Source organism: Centrocercus urophasianus, unplaced genomic scaffold (assembly GCF_019232065.1).
Source record: "Centrocercus urophasianus isolate 14NV4802_14NV808 unplaced genomic scaffold, USGS_Curo_1.0 seq_33, whole genome shotgun sequence".
NCBI lineage: Eukaryota > Metazoa > Chordata > Aves > Galliformes > Phasianidae > Centrocercus > Centrocercus urophasianus.
This window is the reverse complement of record NW_024884900.1, coordinates 1132253-1154111: the sequence shown is the minus strand read 5'-3', so window position 1 is coordinate 1154111 and position 21859 is coordinate 1132253. Positions and strand designations below refer to the sequence as shown.

The 21859-nt window shown below is 48.0% G+C and overlaps 1 protein-coding gene across 6 annotated transcripts in view; it reads right to left on the bottom strand.

The window, feature by feature from the left end:
- Positions 1–964: 964 nt before the first annotated feature.
- MSI2 (musashi RNA binding protein 2) overlaps positions 965–21859 on the bottom strand; it is a 185605-nt gene continuing 164710 nt past the window's right edge. For 3 of the 6 annotated variants that reach the window (XM_042829936.1, XM_042829938.1, XM_042829941.1), the window contains 3 exons: positions 6309–6517; positions 4531–4608; positions 965–2867 (listed from right to left, as the gene is read on the bottom strand). In XM_042829936.1, coding sequence (XP_042685870.1) covers positions 4567–4608; positions 6309–6517 — 251 coding nt within the window. In that variant the 3' untranslated portion in view covers positions 965–2867; positions 4531–4566. The remainder of the gene's footprint in view (positions 2868–4530; positions 4609–6308; positions 6518–21859) is intronic. The other 3 variants (XM_042829939.1, XM_042829940.1, XM_042829937.1) reach the window with 2 other exon arrangements.

Genomic DNA, 21859 nt, shown 5'->3' with positions numbered 1-21859 from the left:
CGGCTGCTCTGTGGGAGGTGGGAGCAGGCGGCCGCCAGGCGCTGCGCTGCACTGGAAGCGAGGCGTGCTGAGCTGCTGCGCCAGCAAGGGCACAGAACCCCCGGGTGAGGAAACGAGGGAACAAAACCCCTTGGGAATGGACTCCGAGGTGAGCGGGGACTAACGGACCCTCAGCATGGGGAGCCACATCGAGACGTACCGGGTTCCAAGACATTTGTGCTATGGGCCACTGGGACTTGTCAAAAGGTATATAAACATCTAAAACATATTCACACAGATTAGCAATTTCTTCTGAGCATTCTTAAAAAAATATGTTTTTTTTTCTCTTAGTAAAATCGTTTTAATATACCGTGCCTCCCTCTTTTAAAAAATAAATTAAAAAAATCCAGTTTTGCATATCTAGCGTTAGCATTTAAGGTAGTATGGCACATCCCCTCTCAAAGGGTGGGGATCTACAAAATGCCGTAAGAGTTTGCCAGCATTTTTAACATCGTGAGACCTTTGGTTAGTTGAAACCGCATCAGATCAGCAAAGGAAAAGAACAACAACAACAGAAAGAAAAATAATAGAAGAGGAAAGGAAGGAAAAGAAAACAAACGAGGAAAACCTTCCCAAAATTATTAGCAAGTTTTTTTTTTTCTTAAATAAGAGAAAGTTCTATCCTTACTGGTCCTAAATCTGAATAACTACATCTAAATTTTTAACCTTAATTACGATACACCTACCAATATGTACTAGAAGAGGAAGAGAGGAGGGGAAGATTCACTACACTAGCATCAGGACAGCACTCTTACAAGATAGCCATTTTATACACTATTAACATACAACAATGATCAACAAAGAATATTCTATGAGGTGACAGGGAATGGAGAGGAAAACCAACCGGTAGTACAGTACATCATCAACATTGACAAAATAGCCATAAAAAATCCCCTGACTGTACACTGAACCTCAGGGAATTTGGTTTGTTGCTTTTTTTTTTTTTCATTTTTTTTTTTTAAAGAATGGTTTCATTTATGTATCACTTGATCAAGTCTCAATATTTAAAAAGCGTCCAGCATCTTGCTTAAACCTGGTTGTTCGGAAATAAGAAAGAAAACCAACCGAAAACATTACACAAAAAAGCATGATTCTGTTCTCAAAAATAAGGAAAAACCCAAGGTTTTCTCCTTCTGGTTCGCAGTACGGTGCCTCACTTCCATTGCAGATGCCTTCTCTACCTTGTCTACTGAACGGCTACGTTATTCTACTCGTTAGTAAAATTTACAAAAATAGGAGTGCAGCAGCTCTTTTAACAAATGTCGCATTCAGTGTCTTATACTGGCTGTACCTAAAGTACCAAATTTATAAACGTAACAATTTAAAAAAATATTAATAAAACTCGTCAATATTACGTTAAAAAAAGAAGAAATATATCCACACTACAGTATGTTCTTAATGCCACCTACCGTGTTGTACTTCTAGTTGCTGTTGCAGGCCTATTTACCAATATTAAAAAAATTAAATTAAAAAATATCCTTCATAAGTTTCCTCCCCCAACAGAGGACCATATATATAACAGCCAAATATTAAACATGTGCAAATAGGAAACTGTCAGTTTTTCCCCTACCAGTCACAGTGCAATGATGTTTTATACTTTTCTTTTTTTTTTTCTTTTTTTTTTTTTAAATTCTGTTTACAACTACAATAAATTAAAATCTTCCGTTGCTTCTAGGGTGAAACTTGTAGCACTGAGGTATTCCCAAAAAAAAAAAAAAAAAAAAAAAAACCAGACAAACCAAAGTCGCTTTCCTAATTTGTTAATAACACAGAAAGTGATGGATAACAAAGGTACCCATGCGAGCTCTGCGCCGCTCCGCCTGCGCTGGGAGCAGCAACGCGGAGCAGCTGTGTGCTTCGAACCTTAAATGCGATAAATAGGAAAACCGGAGCTTCTTTTTCAGTCTTGGGAAAAGCAGTTTTTAAATTAAAAAGACAACGAGGCTGTCACGGGGAAGCTGCGCACGTATGAGCAACAGGCAGAGCGCGGGGCGCAGCGCGCCGACGGGGGCAGCGCCAACCCGGGCAGTTGGCCTCGAGGCCACACCTGTGCTGTGTCTTCTGTTTTAATAGAGAAACTGCCTTAGACTGACTCCATCACAAAAATAGTTTGTATTTCTCTTTCTTAATAGTTTATATGTACGTAATGGAATCGTATTTACAGTGTTTGGTTGTGTTTCTTTTTTTTTTTTTTTTTTTGTTTGTTTGTTTTTTTCAGAATTCACGATTTCAAAAAACCTTATATCACCTCTTTCAACAAAAAAAAAGCACTTATAGAAAAAGGACGCCCAAAAGTCTGTCGTCCCTGCCTTATTGCCGAAAATAGAACCGGGTGAACGAAGACGGCACAAACAAAAGGAGGGGGGACGACCCGCGTGCTCCGCAGCCCCACATCCTGCAATGACAGCAACTACAGAGACCGGGGGACACGGGGGGGGGAAACAAAAGAAAACCTTAATATAAACAGCTAGGCTATGGTTAGGCTCCTACGAGATACACAAAGAATTAGGTCTACGTGGCTACGAGACTATGTCAAAACGCTACCAAAAAATGTGGGTCGAGTAAGTTTAAAAAGGGGGGGGAAACCCTTTGAGAAAATAAAACGAACAAGAAATGGATTTTATATACATACTTTTAAAAGCTGTTGTTTTTATAGTACAGCAGATTCATGAGATGATGAGATTTTTTTAAACAGCCCAAGTCCGTCGAGTGCCACCTCCAGTTCGTTTGCTGTTGGTGAAGATGTAGTGCTGAAGTCTGACGATGTCACCTCACCGTGGGACCGCTCAGAAACTTCGCCCCGTTTTGCCCGGACATCCAGAGAGACTCTGTGAGGAGAGGAGCACACAGGACAGGGGAAGGGTCAGCTGGGGCTGTGCAAGTAGACCGCGCCTTCAGGGACATGAGGTGGCCAGCTTTTCCCCAAGGGGACAACGTCCTCCTGGGCGCTCTGCCGCACTCCGGGGCTACGTTCTAAGGGGAGGCGCAACGCCTGGCGCTGCGGCTGCTGCCCGCATTGAACGCTGTGTGCAGCCAGCAGGGCGATGAGCAGCGAGGGCTGCAGGCGGCCCTGGGCCACCCTGACTGCCCCAGGTGCTGCACGGCGCGAGGGATGCGCGCCCCGGGATCTTCAGACCTGGTGGCCCTGGAAGAGTTAATAGCAAGGCTCATTTCCTCCTCTCGAAATCTATTTTCATTAGTAACGAGCAACAGTAAAAGCACTCTCTGTTTTTAAGTCATTAATGGCTTGAGTTTTAATACTGGCCGGTAAATGATGGTTATAGTTTGATGTGCTGTGGTAAGTGTAAAATGATTACAATATATTAATCTGATGAGCACTGCCCTCACTGCAGCGTTATTAGTTTGAATTACGATGTTCTGCTCAAACCTCCCACGTGCTCAGGCTGGCGGCCCACAGAACACGATGGATCTGACAAATCAGCCCGGGAACACACAGGATACGTGCAGCCAGTAACGGGGATTGAAGCAGGAGCGCATGGGCACCTCTTTCCTTTCCCACAACATAGCGAGTGGTGGACCGAATCCGCCCATCAAAGACTTTCAGATAATCTTGTACATATAGGGAGATGAAGAATAAATAGCAACCCCCTTTTTTTTTTTTGCCAGTAGCTACCTATACGTTCATCTTTACACAGCTTAAAGCCCCTGAATGTGTTCCACAGCTCCCATCCCCAGCCTGCCTCCAGCCCTGATTGCACACTGAGATAGGGCAGCGCTGGGCTAAAGGCTAAGAAAGAAATGAAAGATGTCACATCGCATCTGTCTGCCTGGATCACGAGCTCTAACGGTGAATCCATGCACTCAGTGCGTACACCTTTCCGTTTCCATTGACTGACTTTCCTAATCTACGCTGCTCTCAGTGTAAGAATATTTGTTTGCTAAGATGGATATGCCAAAGGCCAAAAAATAACGAAAAAATTAAACAATTAACTTGAGCTTAGTTCAAAGGGTAGGAAACTGGCAGCGATCCAAGGACGCATTACTTAGGTAATGTCTTTAATTTAATTTGCTTAGCTTTAATTTTTTTAAAATCTTGATAACTGCTCTGTGGTTACAACGTTATCTTCTAGCTGTGATATCTGGTACAGCCCTTGATTAAGCATGATGGTTTCTCTCTAATGAAGCAGTGGAGCTCATCTGTTTTTAGCTGGGTGCATTCATAGCCAATCTCTACCCCAGACAACGATGCTGGCACTTGGCTGTTCCCCCAAAGGGCTTTGGGGATCACTGTTTATTTCTGCGGGGTTTTGAAGTCTCCAAATTAGTGTGCTAAGTGCACTGGGCCCGAGCTCCCGATCTGCCTTCCAGTTTCCAACCCATGAAATTGATTTAAATAAAATGAATCACAGAAAAGAATGATTAAAGGCCAAGGAAAGACAGAATGGAGATTAACAAAAAATTGTTCTCTTAAAGTAAATATAAGGGAAATGGCAGTTTAGCACGAAGTACAAATGGTATATACTGTAATACCTCCAAGTGAGATGGCAACCAACCATGTGTAACGTTTCAATGGTATCCATTTGTAAAAGCCGTTGCAATCAAAGGTCCCTAAAATTGTACAATTGTTAAGTTCATCAGTGATCTATACATGGGAACAGATGATTATTAATTTTTGGCAAGAAATTATCAAAGGACTTGAAAGACTGTGTTGTCAGCATGAATATGGAATATGTATTTCCAAAAGCTGTGCTGGTCATGACTCTGTGCTGAACTCTACAGGGTCCTTCCCAAGACCTTCTTGTTCCCTCAGATACAAAAATAAACTCTGGGTTTTCCCTTTTTTGTTTCTAAACCAGGTTAGTAAATGGAGTGTGTTAAATAAAGATATAGGTAAAAAGGGCTCCTGAGCCTTTGCAGTTACTGGAGTACACCCAGTATGAAGGGCATCCCCTTAGCTAAGAGGCTGCCAATCTCAAAATCCAATCCTAATTGGCCTTTGAAGAAGTCTTAGTGCAGACAGATCACGACAGCATGGCCTTTATCGTGCACCTCACTGCTTGAAAGACTGGGATGTCACCGAGGTTAAACCACCCAAATTTTCCAAAACAAGCAAGTCTTCAGGTGGAAACTGGAAAGGGGGCCTCAGAAGGGGTAAGTCTGAATTGGTGTAGCCTTCTCTCAGCAGAATAATCATACTCTGTGTTCTGTACTCAAATTCATCCAAAGAAGCTGCCACGTCCTCTGTGTGGCCACGTGCACAGCAGGACCAGAGCGGACTGCAGAGCATGAGGGCCCTCGTGGAGGCAGTGGCTGCTGTGGCTCTTTGGATGCTGGCTGTTAATGCAGTACAAACAGCACCACTGCAGGAACTTTGTCTGCTCTGTGCTCCCGCTCCCCCAGCTCATCCCATGTGGTCAAAGAACAGAACTGTCATTTTAGTTTGGAAAACCTCAGGGGAGATCTCTGTACTTTGACATGTTTATTTTATGAGAGGAAAAGATTTCTCAGCATTTTATGGAAAAAGGGAAAACAGTGTAGGTTGCTGGTTTTCTGTTTTGGAGACTGACAGCCACTAAAGCGGTTTAACCACATTCATGCTAACACACACAGGTAAAACAGTGCAATCTGAAAAACAGCATGCAGCTTTGTTAAGCAAATTTCCATCGCCCGTAATTAGTGAGCCTGCAGAACCATGCAGCGTGACAGAAATACGTTTCCAATGACTTGACAACACAACAGCAGTGACTTAGTTGTGACCTGCACGTTTTAAGGACCGTTAGCAACCCCCTAAGCTGCCTCAAGGTGCCCCGATGAGGCGGCGCCCACCTCCCATGCCCACATCCTCTGCTACACACCGATGCCGGTAGGGCAGGGGCTGGAAGCTCCAAGCCCCCATGGCTCTGTGCCACTGCTGGGACACGGGCAGGCCTGGTGTCCCGGGAACCCTTCTCCTCCTCTGGGTGGGAGGAGAGGCCAGGCACACTGCCTGCAAGCAGCACACCGGCCTCAATGGGCCGTTCCACTGATGGGAAGCCCATCTAGACAAGCAGAAGCTTGTATCTGTTAAATAGGGCTGTTCAAAACACGCCACATTGGTGCAGCTAAGGCTCAGACAACTGTTTCCAGTCTGCACTGCAACTCCAGCGGCTCTGGGACAGCAGAGTGCAGGGCTGCGGGAAACCTCAGCGCCTGCAGCGGGTTGTGCCCAGCGCTGGAGCTACAGGAGCCGTGCACAAAGCAGCCCGTCGTTCCGCCATCGAAAAAGACACCAAACCCCATCGCGTCCCCTCCCGGCACGCGGTACTCACGGCGATCCCGTGGCTGAAGCCGGAGCCCGGCTGTGGGCTGGCAGCACTTATGTAGTTGCCGACGCCGGAGTCCTGGCTGGCCGTGCCGTACAGGTCTGCGACGGGCCCAGGGCTGTTGGCCCCAGGGAAGCCTCCGGGCCGGGCTGGGTTGGAGCCTGCCGGGGAAGCGGGTGCGCCAAAATTCGGTTGAGCACTGTAGCTATTCAAGACTGGTGTGCAGAGAATAAAGCTGGGTATGAGGCCAGACGCCGGGCATGCACCGTTATCACAAAGCCAAACACCAGAATAAACAGCCTAGGCCCAACTTCTAACACTTAACCAAGGCCATGCGATAGGAGAGCAAGTACTGAATAATAGTCAGCCCGTACTACTACGAAGCTTAGAGCTCCAAAATATATATATGAATATATATAAAAAAAAAAAGAACGATCATTCAACACACTACTGCAACCAGAGACTGTAGGTGCTCATTTTTACCAAATTATCACAAAATATAATAGATATTTTTCAACATCTGACTTGATGCTCATGCAGTAGTAACAAGTTCTCTAGGTCTGGGCACGCCGAGACAGCATTCACATCCCATGCAAACTACAAAGGAACTAGTTTGAGACTACACATTGTGGTAATATTGATATTAAAATGTTGACAGCAAGTAACTTCAATCGCATCTAGTAAAATCATTTTGGATCCATTTGATACTTTGGAAAAAAACCTGCCCTTTTAAATTGGTAAGCTGTAGAAACAGCTCAATAGTTAATTTGTTTTTTTAATGGTATGGAATGGAACGGTTTGGGTTTATTTTTTACGTATGACCAAGGAGAGTATTGTTTTATTTAATTTGCCTTTCTTTAGATTTGGAGATCGAAGACCTACCTTCATCTCCAAAACCACGCTGGGGGGACATCAACCAAAATTAAACAAATAAATAAAGATTCAAAGCAAAAAAAGAATTCCAGAGGGTGTATGGCAACTCACCTCCTAATGTGGAAGTAAATTTTATTTTTTTCCTCCCTTCACTTTCTTTTTTTTTTTTTTTTTTTTTTTGAGACAGAAAAACAATGTAAACAAGAATGATACTGAAGAACAGATTTAGATATTAAAGCATGTTAGATGATCAGGCTTCTGCCATTCCTCACTGTTGTTCTTGGATGTGAAGTTTATGAGTAAGAGGATTTAATGTGAAAGAAAAGTCAGCGGCAGGGAGAGCGGATGGGGATGGCGCTGGAAGTGGGAGAGTCCTGCAACACGACCTGCCAACACGGCCCTGCTGACACAGCACTGCCAACGGAGCACTGCCTACATGCTGCTGCTGACCTGGCACCGCAGCCTGACTGACCACACTCTCGCAGCTCAGCCCTGGACACCAAAATGGCCCTTAAGGATGCCCTGAATGCAGGCTCTGACCAGCCACAACGACCACACGGCCACAGCATCACCACAACCTCCCTGGAGCCGTGCAACGGGCACCGCTGGCAACTCACATCACCTCTGTGCTCAGCCTGCACCACGACTCCCTCAGCCTCCTCCTCCAACTGCAGCTCCCTGCCTACCTTCGCCGTGCACCTGAAGAGCTTCCAGACAGCCTGCAGTAAGCACAGCCACCAGCCTGCAGGTCAACACAGCAGGGTCTATAGGGACAAACAGCACTGCAGGGCAAGTCCCGCCTGCCCCGCAGGAGCGACCCACAGCAAGGCTCCCGAGAGGCAAACCGGACTGCAGGCTGACTGCAAACTGCAGCAGCACACAGCAGTGAGAAACTGGGGCAACGCGCCGTGCTGCTGTGGTTCCATGACCGTCCCCACCTCGCTGACGGCACGCGTTCCTCAACCCAAAGGATTAACCAGTCAAAAACACGGCAACCGTTGGCTCTGCAATGACAGGGAAGTAAATGTTGCAAAGTAAATGGTTTTATGTGGCTGTAAAGTGGTAGCAGGGGAAAGTAAGTAGGTCATCTAAGCCGGCAAGTTAAAAGTAATAAGGCATGAGAGAGTAAACAGATTATTTTGGAATTCACTGGCAAACAAAGTACCTTTTTTTATTATTAAAGATTAAATGTCAAGATAGCATTTGGCCTTCTCACTCGTGAAGAAAAATATCCAGCTGAGATGTTCAAAAGCCCTTTATTACTATAAGCCAGTGCTTTTTTCCTCTCCTTTTCTTCCTTCTAGTTGAACAAAATGGATGTGGGTGTTTCAGCCCCGTGCAGCGCTCTGCAGGCAGGCCGTGCCCTGCGCCTGGCGGGGACATGGGGAACGTTCACAGAAGCACAGAATGGCCAGGGTTGGAAGGGACCTCAAGGATCAGGAATCTCCAACCCCCTGCCACATGCAGGGCCACCAACCTCCCCATTTAATACCAGCTCAGGCTGCCCAGGGTCCCATCCAATCTGGCCTTAACGTTCTTTAACACGTCCTTCAGAGATGGAGGGTGCCAAAGCACAGAGCATGAGTACAGCTGCAGACAGCCATGGCATGAGGCACAAGGGGTGAGCAGGGCTCTGCATGGAGCCCACGTGCTGCCCCCAGCCCTGCAGTGTGGCCCTGCGCCTTGCACAGCTGCCTTCCTGCAGCGAGTGGCTTGCTGGGAAAAAGTGCAAATCGCACCAATAAGAAGACATGGTCCCCAAATCACACAGCTCTCATCTAGAGGTGCACGGAGCATTTCATTAAAAATCAAAGTTGAGGTGCAAGGCCATATTCATCTCTGATGCAGCCCACTGATGGCAATGGCATGTCGGGGCTGGCACGAACACGCCTGTAGAATGCCTCAATATTTAATTTTGAGATACAGTGATCAAATATTATACCATTTCAAAATGGCATTGAGCAGAGGTTGGGCTGGCAGTGGGACACCCAGCAGCAGCTATGTGACACAAAGGCTGCCCTTGCTTTACACCACAGCAAGTGGGACTCATGCACTGCAGCCAGCCCCAGTGAGATGCGTGGAGTAAGGCTGCTGGGGTGCTGCGAGTCGAATGTCCTATGAATGAACACCTCTGTGGCCTCTGCAGCTGCAGGATGAGGAGCTGAGCCAGGCCCTGAACCAAGCGCGAGTGGGGCAGCGGATCAGACACGCACACACACACACACACACTGCAGCACCTCTGCATCATTAAGCCACAGTTATGAGTCCATGCACAGATAATAAGAAGATGTACTCAGCCTGTCCCAAACTCTTACTGAAAGCAAGCCGAGCAGCAAGGAGCCAAAAAGAGATGCTCCATCCCCCAAAGCAGCCCAGCCCCAGCCATTTACAGCTCTAAGAAATTCAGGAATACCAGCTTGCATACGTGCGGAAGGAGTTGGCAGCTGTTTATTCAACATCCTTCTGATTGTAGGTATGCAACGTAAGAAAAAGGCAATTTTCTATCTCCTGAGCATCAATTTGGTACTACATCCTGATGATCACAGAAGTGGCTGCAGACAAATGTGCGACACAAAAGCACGCCCTCCGCTCCGCTCGCACAGCTCCGTGGGCGCGGGGTGCCCAGGCAGCACTTTGTGCACCGCCTGCTAACAGCTGTTTGCAGAACTTCACAGAAAGGGTTGGAAGCTTTTACAGAGCTGACACTTTGCTCCAGACCCGATAAATGAAAGAGAAAAGCTCTCATAATTACCAGGAGACTAAACAGTCCTGAGAAAGCCGTACTTTAACGATTCACTCAGCCATGGTGAGTTGCTAAATATTTGTCTTCTTACAATAGCTGCACTGAAGCGCACCTAGAGCTGGAGGCAGTTTTATGATCGCTTTGAAACAACTGCAAAGGGACCTTGAATGACTTTCCCAACATGCAGAACGCAGTGCGTTTGGGTAAGAAATGCCTGAAAAGAAATCTGTTGTACACAAACCTGCAAGTAATCTGAGACTGAAATGAAGCAGAAAACAAAACACAAAACTCTCCTGACTCTGGATGCCATTTCAGCCCTCAAAAAAAAAATTAAGACTGTGGAGATGGACAAAGCTGTCAGCTGTAGGACAAAGCTGTCAGCTCACAGCAGAAGCCATCCGAGAGCTGCAGGTGCTGTTGGGTGCAGAGGCACAGAGCACTGAGATTAAAGCACCGCGGCCTGCAAAGCACCTGAGACATTCCCCTGGTCAGACATCCTGCAGACAGAGCTGGAAATAACCACGGGTGGATGTTGGGAAGTGCACTGCTGGCAAACTGGCAGGGATTGTGCTGTGCTGGAGGAGAGCAGCGAGCCGCAGATCGCTCTGGTCAGTGCTGGAGCAGAGCCCTACTGCTTTCCTGTGGGTCCCAGTGGGCGATGCCCTCCCACCTCAAGCACTCCATGCAATGAGACTCAAGCCATGGCAGACACTGCACCTGTTTCCAGGATCAGAATTGAGCTCCAATTTATCAACTGATTGCACAGGGAACCATCCTGCACGGGATGTTTTCACAGCCCTGAAACTGTGACTTGGTACCTCCAACACAACAGTTTCCACTATGCATGATTTTCAGCCCCAGGTGCCACCACAAAGCCCTGCATCAGATCGATGTGGAAGGGATGTGAAAAAGATGAGATGTGTCTGTAAGTCACAGCTAACCAGCCTCAACGTTCCCAAGCCCAGACAGCCCCATCCTCTTGGTTGGGGAAGCTCTTCCTACACCTAAGAAAAAAAGTGACAGCAGCTGAGTGATGAGAACAGGGACACTTCCTGCAGCGTTTCCTTCCCTTAGAATTTGCTGTGCTTTTCCTTACAGAGAAGACACCGATCCTTGCACACTCACTGCACTCACTCCCTGAGCACTGCTCTGTCTGAGCAGAGAACCTACTGAGTCTTCTGCTAAAATAAATGTCAAATTGCAGCTAATTTTAAAACGCATCTGTAACCTCAAGACAGCACTACATTGAGCAAGGTTCTTTGACTACTAACTCACCTCGGCATCCTTCTGCAGAGCTCTCTGCACACACTGAATGCATGTGAGGCACTTCTCAACACACTGTTCCAGCAGAGAGCTGCATGGGGGGTACAGAGCAGAGCTGCAGGGAGCAGGTGGAGCTCCAGGAGCTCGCTTATCGAGCGCCCGTTCCTGCAAACTGCCGTGTTAGCACAGACCCGATCGTACATTAATCCACGTGCAACAGGAAAGGTCACCACTGAAAGATAAACTCTCTTCTGATGAACTCTTGAGAAATTTCTAAGTCAGGATTCATTATGACATTTGCCTTAGCAAGCTGTGCATTGCACTAACGAGGATTCAGATGCCTCTCTGGGAGGGGAGACGGAAACAGATGGGTAAAGCACAGCAAGCTGGATGCTAAAATCCCACCCAAATAAACTCAAGTCAGTGAAGGTAAAAAGAGAGGGAAAGGGTTCAGTAATCACTGCTGTGCTTGTTTTACAATTATTCTACAAAGATTTCAAAAGTTGAAGAAAAAGCAACGCGAAGAACAGCGCACAACCCGTGGCTGCACTCCCTACTACTACACAGGCAGAAGGAAAACCTCAACTTTGTAAGAAACCACCCATGATTTACTGCATTTCCTCCTCAAGAAGAGGCAGAATACTTCAGGATGAAATACAGCACCCTGTCATCGCAGCCAGAAATGCATCTCCTCATGGAGAGAGCAGCCGAGCACTGCCTGCAGCCGCTCCTTGCCCACAGCCGTCCCCATGGCCGTCCCCTCCCGCAGACACCAGAGCAAAGAGGCCGGCACCATCAGCAAGCACTGCGGCAGCACTCCTGAGGACTGCCCAATGACAATGAACCACCTCCCGGGGAGGGCTCATATTCCCTGGGACACAATCAGTGCTGCTGAGCTGATCTGCTTCTGGCATTGCTGGAAGCAGAGTCTGTCCACAGGCCCTGGTGGAGGTGCTGCTCAGAGCGGGTGATGCTGCTGAACAGAGCACAAAGAGCAAAGCAACACGTGTAAAAAAAAAAAAAAAGAGAGAAGAGTGAAATATTCCCCTAGAAACACATCCTCATTTACAAAGCACGCACCTGCTCATGTTTCCAAGAGAAGCAAACACAAGAGGCTCCACACAAGGAATAACACAAAGAAGCAAGCCAAGTGCAAGCGCCCGTTCAGCCCCGCAGTTCTCCCTGCGCCCGGCGCAGAGCCACGGCACGCTGCTCCTCCGCGCCCCGACGGAGCCCTTCTGTACCAACACGCTTCTGACAACTTGTTGATCCAGAGCTCTAATTTCTGCATGACTCTCTCATCTGCCATAAACAGCCACGCGCAATTTGGCAGGCATTTCTACCACCAATGTTTATGATAATAACTCCACGTGCTTGAAAGCAGCAGGAAATTTTCAATATCACTATCATTAAGACAAAATGCTTTAAATCAAAGCCATTACCCACTACCAAGACTCAAAGCTCACAAGATTAGGCTGTTTTTATCTTTATGAAAAATTCATCTAGTGTGCTGCAAACATCAGCTTCCAGCTTGAAGGAGGAAACAACAGGGTAACATTTAGCATGGTGATGGAAAGGCTATGGATCGGGGCAGGGAATGGGCCAGGGGGACAGCTGGGACAGCAACAACACCATGCTTGGGGCATTCGATTCAGCTCACCCGGGATTTAATTTGATTCATGGCAGTTCAGAGGATCTGCCTGGATTTTTGCAGAAGGAACAGCACCTGTAGCTAAAGAGTAGTTAGATCTAATTCCATGAGATATCACGGTAACTACAGGCAGCCACGTGGAGCAAAGGATGCTTTCAGCTACTTCCTTAAACCTCTCTGACACTGTGCTGCAGTACCTGGAAATTGGGAATTTCCCCAAGAGGCACCCAAGCATTCAAACCTGCTGCACTGACTTTGAAAGAACCAAGTACAAATGCTGCAGAGGACACCACTAAAAACCAGGGCTACTGGTGCAGCACAGATTGCTTCCCTCCTGATTTCTCAGGCATCCCATGTGTCCTGAAGCATGAACACCAATGACCACATCTTCGTGCATGACTAATGGACCAGCAGGCACAGTGTGATGCTGATACTTTAAATAACAGCCACAGGATGGGGCGCAGAGAAACTCCTGCACTGCATGCAAAGCTCAGTCATTAGTGCTGAGAGCCTCACAAGTACCCTACCGGTAGCCAGCACTGCACCCACCTCAAGGAGAGCTGGGGCAGCCCTAATTCCTGGAGCACTCACTGCTGCAGCTGAAGAGAGCTTGCACCTTGCTGTTCTGAGATGCTAACTGCCCCGATGTGATTTACTCAGCCATGGATGTACAAATTAATGTCAGTGTGAAATAAGACGTCAGTGCTCCTGGTTTTTGCTTGCCATTCAGATTGCAGGAGCGCACAGACACAGCATTAAGAATTCAGTGTTTGCATCCAGACTCTTTTGTTATACCCCAGCCACTGCACACAGCTCCTGCTGGAGGCACAAACACATTTGTTTGTGGTCAGGCCAAACTATCAGAGGCATCACTTTTCTCTACCTGCCCTTTTACATGCAGCTTTATTTTATGTCTGAGACAAACTGCACGCAGCACACCTCCAGTTCAGATCAATGCTCAAACTAGAAAATGTCTCCAAAATAATGAGCTGGAAACACACAGACATCCTAGAGAACAGCAGCGTACAAACAGCTCCCAACTAGCTGAGCACAAAAGTGGGAGACAGACAGGAAAGCAGAGAACCCAGCACTGCAATTAGAGACACTGTTCAACACAGCACTGTGCAGAGCTGTACGGGGCTGTGCTTCGCTTGTGCTCCTTCCCAGCAGACCTGAAAAGCAAACCCCTCTTGGTAAGCCCTGCGGCAGGCAGATCCTCTGTCACTGCTGACAGCTGGAGGCATTCTTCCCAGGACAGCCAGGTTTCGGTGCTGCCTGTGGAGACCCAGCACAGCCCCAGGGAGGGCCGGGCAGCCCCCCGCCCGCAGGGACAAACCGCTGAAGTGGGGCTCATCAGCAAATTGGTGTGATGGGGCCGAGAGACGCCGCGAGCTGCTATCTGCCTTAACAAGACACTATTTGTACCGTATTTTCTATCTGCAGTCACACTTTAAAAGGTTGTTCTGTCTCTGCAGCCCTTTTGGAAATGGCTTCACACATCGAACTATCGCCAGGATACTGACAGAAAGCAGCGGGAGGTGAGCAGGTTCCCAAGCACAGCAATTACAGCTGGAACTGAGCAGGGACGGGGCAGCGCCTGACCCCTCCTTATTCACACCTCCAGGCCTGCACCTCGCAGCAGTCCCAGCTGTTATGCACCACGCTGGACTTGCCGGTGTGATGATGACAATTGTCATCCTATGGAACTGCTCCTGCCTCCGCTCCAGTGCTCCCCTGCTGTTACGAAGAGTTGTGTACACCCGAAATTCAAGTGGAGCAAATGCTTAAAAAACCCAACCCCTGTCCTTCGGTGCACCCTGCAAGCATGCGAGCAGCACCTGCTCCTGCTGAAGGCCTCACTTGGCTTCCTCAAAGCATCAGCCACATCTGGAAGCTGTCCATTGATTTGCCAAAAACAAACAAACAAACAAAACAAAAGCACAACATTCATGTACTCAAGTACAGCTTTTCTAAGTCCTGCACTTTCCAGCTTGGCTGTACTGTTTTTGCAAGCGATCAATATTTACTGCCTAATCACATTCTCTGTCCTGCAAGTTGGCAGTGCCATGCGCACCAAGCTGATGCGAAGGCCACACAAAGCTCCACTTGTAGGAGCTGCAATCAGGGAGCCGGTGCTTGTCACAACCCCACAAAAGGATTTCCTCTCAAGCAGCTCATCTTTAATCATTATAAAAGCACAGAAGTTTAATCCATTTTTGATGTAAGCGCTAATAGCTTTGTGTCCTTGAAGTTCAAAGTGGTCTTCGTGCATGTCGCTAATTAGCCGAGCAAGCAGCCATTCAGCTCCCTCTCATGTTTCTAATTAGATCCTTAACAACAAACAAATGTCGACCTTACAAAGGCTGTGCTACGTTTCCCTCCATTAGTTAAACACTTTGGGAGGGAGGCGGTTTCCATTTTTCTGCAATCCCCCAACCACCACAGCGGCGTTTTGGGCCGTGCTGCTGCCCCTCACTGGTGGTGTTTCCGCACAGCGCTGCGGGTGCTGAGCACCGGGGGCTACAGCCGTGTCCCCCACCTACATGGAGGCCAGCAAGTAAATCTGAGAGGTAATGGCTGTCCTGTTTGCCACCTTCAGCAAATCAGTCGCAGAAGCAGTAAGGCTGGAGAAGATCACCTCGTCCAACCGCCAACCCATCATGTCCAGTCACTGTCATTAAGGTTTGAGAAGACCTCTGAGACCACCAAGTCAACCCCACCCCCACCATGCCCACCATGCCCATCCCCAAGTGCCACACTGCTATGGCCCGGCAACACCTCCAAGGACAGGGACCCACCTGCTCACCAGACAGCCTGTGTCACCAGCAGCCTTCCCTGTCCATTCACCTGAAGGTACAGCCCATTCGAAATCTGCTGTGTTCCGGTGCTTGCACGCTTCACACCAAGTGCTTGGGACCATCTCCCCTTGCTCTCTTTTGGTGCTGGCACCCTGGGCTGCCATTCCAGCAGCAGTGCCTGCGCTGCCCCGGGCTGGGCTGGTTGAGAGGCTCCCACCCTGCAGCAGCACAGGACCAGCCAGCACTGCCCTGTGCACACAGGAGGCTGCAGCTCTCAGCATCGAGCGCCCAGCCAGCAGCAGGCTGGGCCGTGTGACCCTGTGCACAGCAGGCCTCCCCCATCATTTTTCTATATAAAATGAGCAACAGCCAAACTAAGCAGAGACGCCACTTTCACCTCTTGCTGGGTAACATGAAATCTGTTGCTACTTTTACCATGGGCACCACATCTGCATTAATTGTTTACCACCGCCTGGACAGGTCTTTTATTAATATTAATGAGTAACAGGGAACAAAAGGCCCCTTTATTTTTAGCCCACTCTAATTGCGTAGTAATTACTCATCTACAAAACAAATGAGCCGAACTCCATTGCCATAGCAACAGAAACTCTGGCCTCCTACTGTAACGCATTAACTGGCTATCACTCTTGTTAATTTTAAATCGAAGCCTTTTGAACAGTAACAGACAATACAGGAGGAAAATCACAACAGCCCTGGGGCTGTAAGGCACCACGATGTGCAGGGACACCACCCCTCAGCCTGGGGCACCCACTTACCTGTGGGCATCCAGGGGCCCCCCCTGCACACAGCGCTGGGCTCCAACCGCCAGGAGACGCCTCTGAACAGCCCCAGCTGTGTGAGCGGATTGGTTTTAAAGAGCTCAGCTTTATGCACCCAAAGACCAATTCTGCATTCTCCTGAAACTCCTAATCCACCCTGTCCTCGTGCTAATCCTGAGCCGTGCGAGCACTCGCTGCAAGGAAAAACGTCACTGCTTCTTTTTCACTTTTCTTTCTCTAAAATCAGGAAAAAAACCCAACAAACCCAACAGCACTGTAATTACATACTTACTTCTAAAGCATTTAGGGTGAGGGTCAGCAGTGGGTCTGTAAAATGCATGCTATGTCACACTCAGAGCTGCGACACTAACGGGGCTCAGCCCGCTGTGCTCAGTCCATCCCATGGCTGTGGGGGCATCAGCTCTGTGTGCCTGGAGTCAGCGGGGTCTCTGCTGGGACCTAATTCCCACCGAAAATAATTCTCCTGATTGAAAAGACTATTAAAAGTTAGCCGCTAAATTCATAAAAGATTAACTTACACCATGCTTAAGTCTGCACATCAGAGGTGGTCACTAATTGCACAGGGGACGATTTATCAAGTGCGCAAGGTTTCCTATTACGAAATTATTGATTAAGGCTGATGTATTTAAACCACAACAGACCTCAGCCAGGAGCCCTGTGCAGAGCGATCGCTGCTGTGGTTGAGGCCTAATCACAGCAGCACCAAATGGCTTTAAATCTGCCAAACTTCCTGCATGGCCCTGGAAGGAGCTCAGCCCAAGAGGAAAAGCTGATGAGTAGGGCTTGTGTAGAGGAGAGAACCTCTGCGGGGCTGGAACCAGCCTGGATTGGCACAAGACCTCCCAGATGATACAAAACATAGAATCACAGAACCGTAGAATCATTAAGTTTGGAGAAGACCTCCAAGATCACTGAGTTTGACCCCAAGCCACCCCACTGCACACACTGTGTCCCTCAACTCCACATCCCCACAGATCTGGAGGGTCGGTGACCCCCCCATTCCCTGTGCCAGCACCTGACCGCCCTTTTGGAGAAGAAATCGTTCCTCATGCTCCAACCTGACCCTCCCTGACACAACATGAGACCTTCACCTCTCATCCTACCCATCACCCGGGGCAGGAGCAGACCCCCAGCACTCTATAACCTCCTTCCAGACACTGGCCTTTGTGTTCCCCCTCTGCAAGTGCATGAAGAGGTGTGAGGTTCTCCATCCCACCCCTCCCTGCTGACTGCCTGCACCACTCTCCAGCACCGCCTGCCTCTGCAAGGAAGATAAGCAGAAGATAACATCTGATGCAGCCATTAATTTTTTGAAGCTCCAGCCGAGCAGAGCTCCGGTTGCCAGCCTCTGTCACATAATTACCGGCTGTTCCAGTGGAGTGAGAAATTTCAGCCTGCTTGCTGCTCCCAAGTGGTCCACTTGTTAGGTTCTGGCTTTTGAGATTACATAGCTTGGATTAAATTTTATGTACTTTTATATAGCAAAATAAAAGGAGGGGAGCAGTTCCATCTGAGCGGCCGTGCCGCAGGGAGCCTCTCCGCAGGCCGCATAAATCCCTCACTGCCACATCACCTCCGCACATCCCTGCTCAGCTCCGTGCTGGTGTCACCCCCCCCGCACAGCCCAGCCGTGGTCCAGCTCTTTATGGCTGCAATTTGCCAACACTATGGGCGCCTAATGGCGATATTACATTTTTAGAGCACCTTCCTGAAATGTAAGACAAGGATTCCTAAGCCCCTCACAATTTGTCGCTCTGCTAACTTTCAGATACGCTCTTCACTACATCACACGCCTTGCGCATTAAACTGTGGGTCCCCTGCCTCCTTGGCAGATCGAGATCAAAAGGGGACATAATTCTCCCTCTTGATACCCGAGTACCTCGGCTCCTCGGCAATCAGGGAAGCGATACGGGCAGCTCCGATTGCTCCGCACAGGCTGCCTCTGGGTCAGCTCCATCCAAGCTGTTGTTTGGCTGATTTACTTGATGCTCTGTTAGAGGTGAGGAGCAGATACAAATTCTTAACTACACTTCGAAAGCCCCCAGAAAACCTTATTCCCTCTGGCAGCTGAACGCAGAGCCCCTAGCAGAGCAGGACCATGGGCTCAGCACAGTGCCTTCGCAGGAGGAGGAGGAGGAAGCAGGGAGCACCCACACCTTGCACACCCCAGCTGCTCCCAGCAGGGCGTTCTCTGACAGCCAGCCAACGAAACAGAGAAACAAAGTCCCTATTGGGATCTCACCTTCTGCCTGCTAAACCCACAGACTAAACTTCATTTGGGAAAGAGTTCCCAAAGCCTCGTGCACACACCTGGGCACCGGAAGCAACGCCGCTCGCTGGCTCGACGGCAAAGATGCAGAACTCGTCTCAAGCTCCTGATGCCAATATTCATGAAACATTACATCTTCATTTACAAATGCTCCCCTAAGCTCGGTGACATGGCAATGAATACAAACCACCGCTAGCTCAGAGTCTCTGTTGCATAACAAGATTTAAGGTTTATGACCTAAAAACAATTGCTTTATGTCTTGGGACGGTCTGCGGGAAGCTGCTTCGCACACATGGTATTATTTAGACACCCAAATGGAGTGATTTGCATTCGGCACATCTGGTCTACAACTGCTAACAAATGATTCTATGGGCTAATATGGACGAGTAACAGGCTGATGGAGAAACCATGATTGTAAAATGATTTTTAAAATATCTTTTTAATATAAAATAAAAATTAGAGAATATTGTTATGCTTAGCATTTAAATTCCTAGGGGGTTTAATTTGAAAAAAATACGGCAAATTTACTATCAACATAACAGCATGTGTGGGTTCTTGTACAGCCTACAGCTGCGTTCAATTTAAACTTCCAGATAATGGGATTTAACAAATGCAGGACTATGGATCCAAGCCTTTAGCAGCTCTCTGCTTTGTTAATAGCCCTACGCTCTCAGTCAGACCAAGGCTATGCTTTTAACTGCCGCGCTATTTCACATTGATGGCACCTATAATATCAACTCAACAATGCATGTTCTACAACTACATCTACTGCTACCAGTACGACTACTACAGTGCATGCATTTAGTTCAGTCCCACAGATACATACACTCTAAGAACAGGCAAGGGGAGATGTGAAATGTTTTACGGGACGACAGGTGTTTTGTTTTTTAAGTAAGGGAAATTAATAAAAACATCAAAAGAAAGAAAGTGTACAAAAAAATAGAGACATTTCTCAAGAGTTGATATGAGTCGTTTCTTGAACCGTTTCGTCTGAACAAGCAAAAAACATGCAACCAGCTGCTACTAACAAGAAGCTGGACACTGAGAGAGGATTAATAGGTGTGGACAAACCTTCCCGCTGAGAGCGCTCAGAAGAGTGTTTGAGAGGAGGTGTGCACGTCCGAGTGTAAGAGAGGCCGGAAAGTATGCCTCAGAGACACCCTCTCTCACAGCAGCCCCAACCAAGCAAGAGAGAAAACAACAAAACATAACTGCTCACACTCACCATCAAGGTCAGTAGCTTGCGTTACTAGATTCGTTATACTGGCAAGTATAAAGTACAGTAAGGGGTTGTCGGGGCGCGGGGCTCCAAGCCGGCGGAGGCGCCCGAGGTCCAGCCGTGCTGGGAGCCGTCGGAGCACCGCGGTCACCTGGGACAGCTGGGCACTGGCTGCTGAGCAGTGGGGCGGGCTGAGCTTACGGCCTTAGCGCCTTGATCTCCGGTCAGCAGGGAGGAAAGGCTGGTGGCAACAGGTTGGAAACTGGAAAAATCTCAGACTTGTGCATGAACCAAACGGGAAGGCACTAAAACCCTCTCCTGCCGATTTTTCGTTGGCTCGCTTTCCTTCCAAGTTAATCCCCCCCCCCCCATGTCAAATGTAAGATAAAAATGTCCCCCCGATGGTTTTACTTTAAAAAATGTGTTTATAAGACAAAAATGCTGTACACGCAAAAAAATGTCAGGTGGATTTAAAAGAAACGTGACACTGATAGTGAAGTTGTCTAGGAGGAGTTTGCAGCACTCAGACTTTTACGTTTCCATGGCTCAGGTCCCAATTCATAAAAAAAATATTCAAGAATGGATGAGGTCATCAAAAGCAGCCGAGGGATCTGGCACGGCCCCATCAATGGGAACAGAGACTGAGAGCCCTCGGCCGTCACCTCCTTGTGGGGATGCAGCCGGGTCAAGAGCGGGGTTTAGGGCTGACATTGAGCATGAGCAGAGGAAAACGTCCCTTTCTGCTGAGCGCAGGACATAGCTGCTGTGACAGAAAAGAGAACCTGTGTGACCTAGCAAGGCAAACTGGTGGCTGCATCCTCACAAAAGAAAAAGAAGGGGAGAGGGAAGTGAAGAGTGAACAGGTCCTGTGCAGGTAACTGCCCTGCTGCCCAGTAACACACAGGGTGCCACAAAGGGTCACCAGCCAGGAGCACTGAGGTCAGCAGCGTCTGCACATCAGAGCTGAAGGGGATTGGAAATGAGAAGGCTGCAGTCTCCTTGGGAGACCATGAGGCTAAGCAGTGAGGCCAGGGGGGAACGCAGTGCTGTGCTGCCCACAGAGGGACAGCAGCCTTGGGGCAGAGCAGCGGCGCCGCACTCTGGGCTTTGGGCTGGGGCATGTATGAAGGAGGGGTGTGCAAATTTGCAAAGGGAAAAACCCAACCGGAAAGAAGAAAAACCCCAATCATTTTTTCTTGTAATGAATCGGGCTTATAGACTGTATCACAAGATTGATGGCACTCTACTGCTCCTGGATACAATTCACTACCATGGCTGAATGGAAGTGAGGATGTCCCTTCCAAAAGCTGCCTCTGGATGGAGATGACTACGTGACACACACCGTGCCTGGAGCAGGGCTGGCTGCGCCCCACGGCTGTGACAGACCCACCTCCCTCCTGCAGGTCTCGGGGTTGGGGGGGCTCTTGTGATTCGGTTTTGGAGTTTTGCCATTTTTATGCACACGGGCAATTTTGAGGCTTGAAAGACATTTCCAAACACCATACTGCTCTTTAAACTTGCCAGAAAGGGTGTTGTTAATTTCGGGTTAGATTTAGTTTTGTATTGCAAGTTCAAATAAAAAACGAAAAAACAAAACAAAACAGAAAACCCAACAGAAGAAAAACCAAAAAACACTCAAATTAAAGACAAATGATTTTCAGGCACAGAATTGATCAATGCTCAGTTCAGTTGTAACGGGCACCAAAAGCACTCCGATTAAAAAAATAGTAATTATCAGGGAAACAATGTTAATCCAGCCAAACCCTCTGTGCCTTGCTAAGGGGCAACTCACCAGGTCTGTTTGTACGTAAAACAAAACCTGAAGGGCAAAACATGAGGAAAAGGCAGAAACAATGAAATCTGTTTTCCTGAAATCATATGCAAAATCATTCTCTTTTTTTCCTTTTTTTTTTTTTTTTTTTTTTTTTTTTTTTTTTTTTT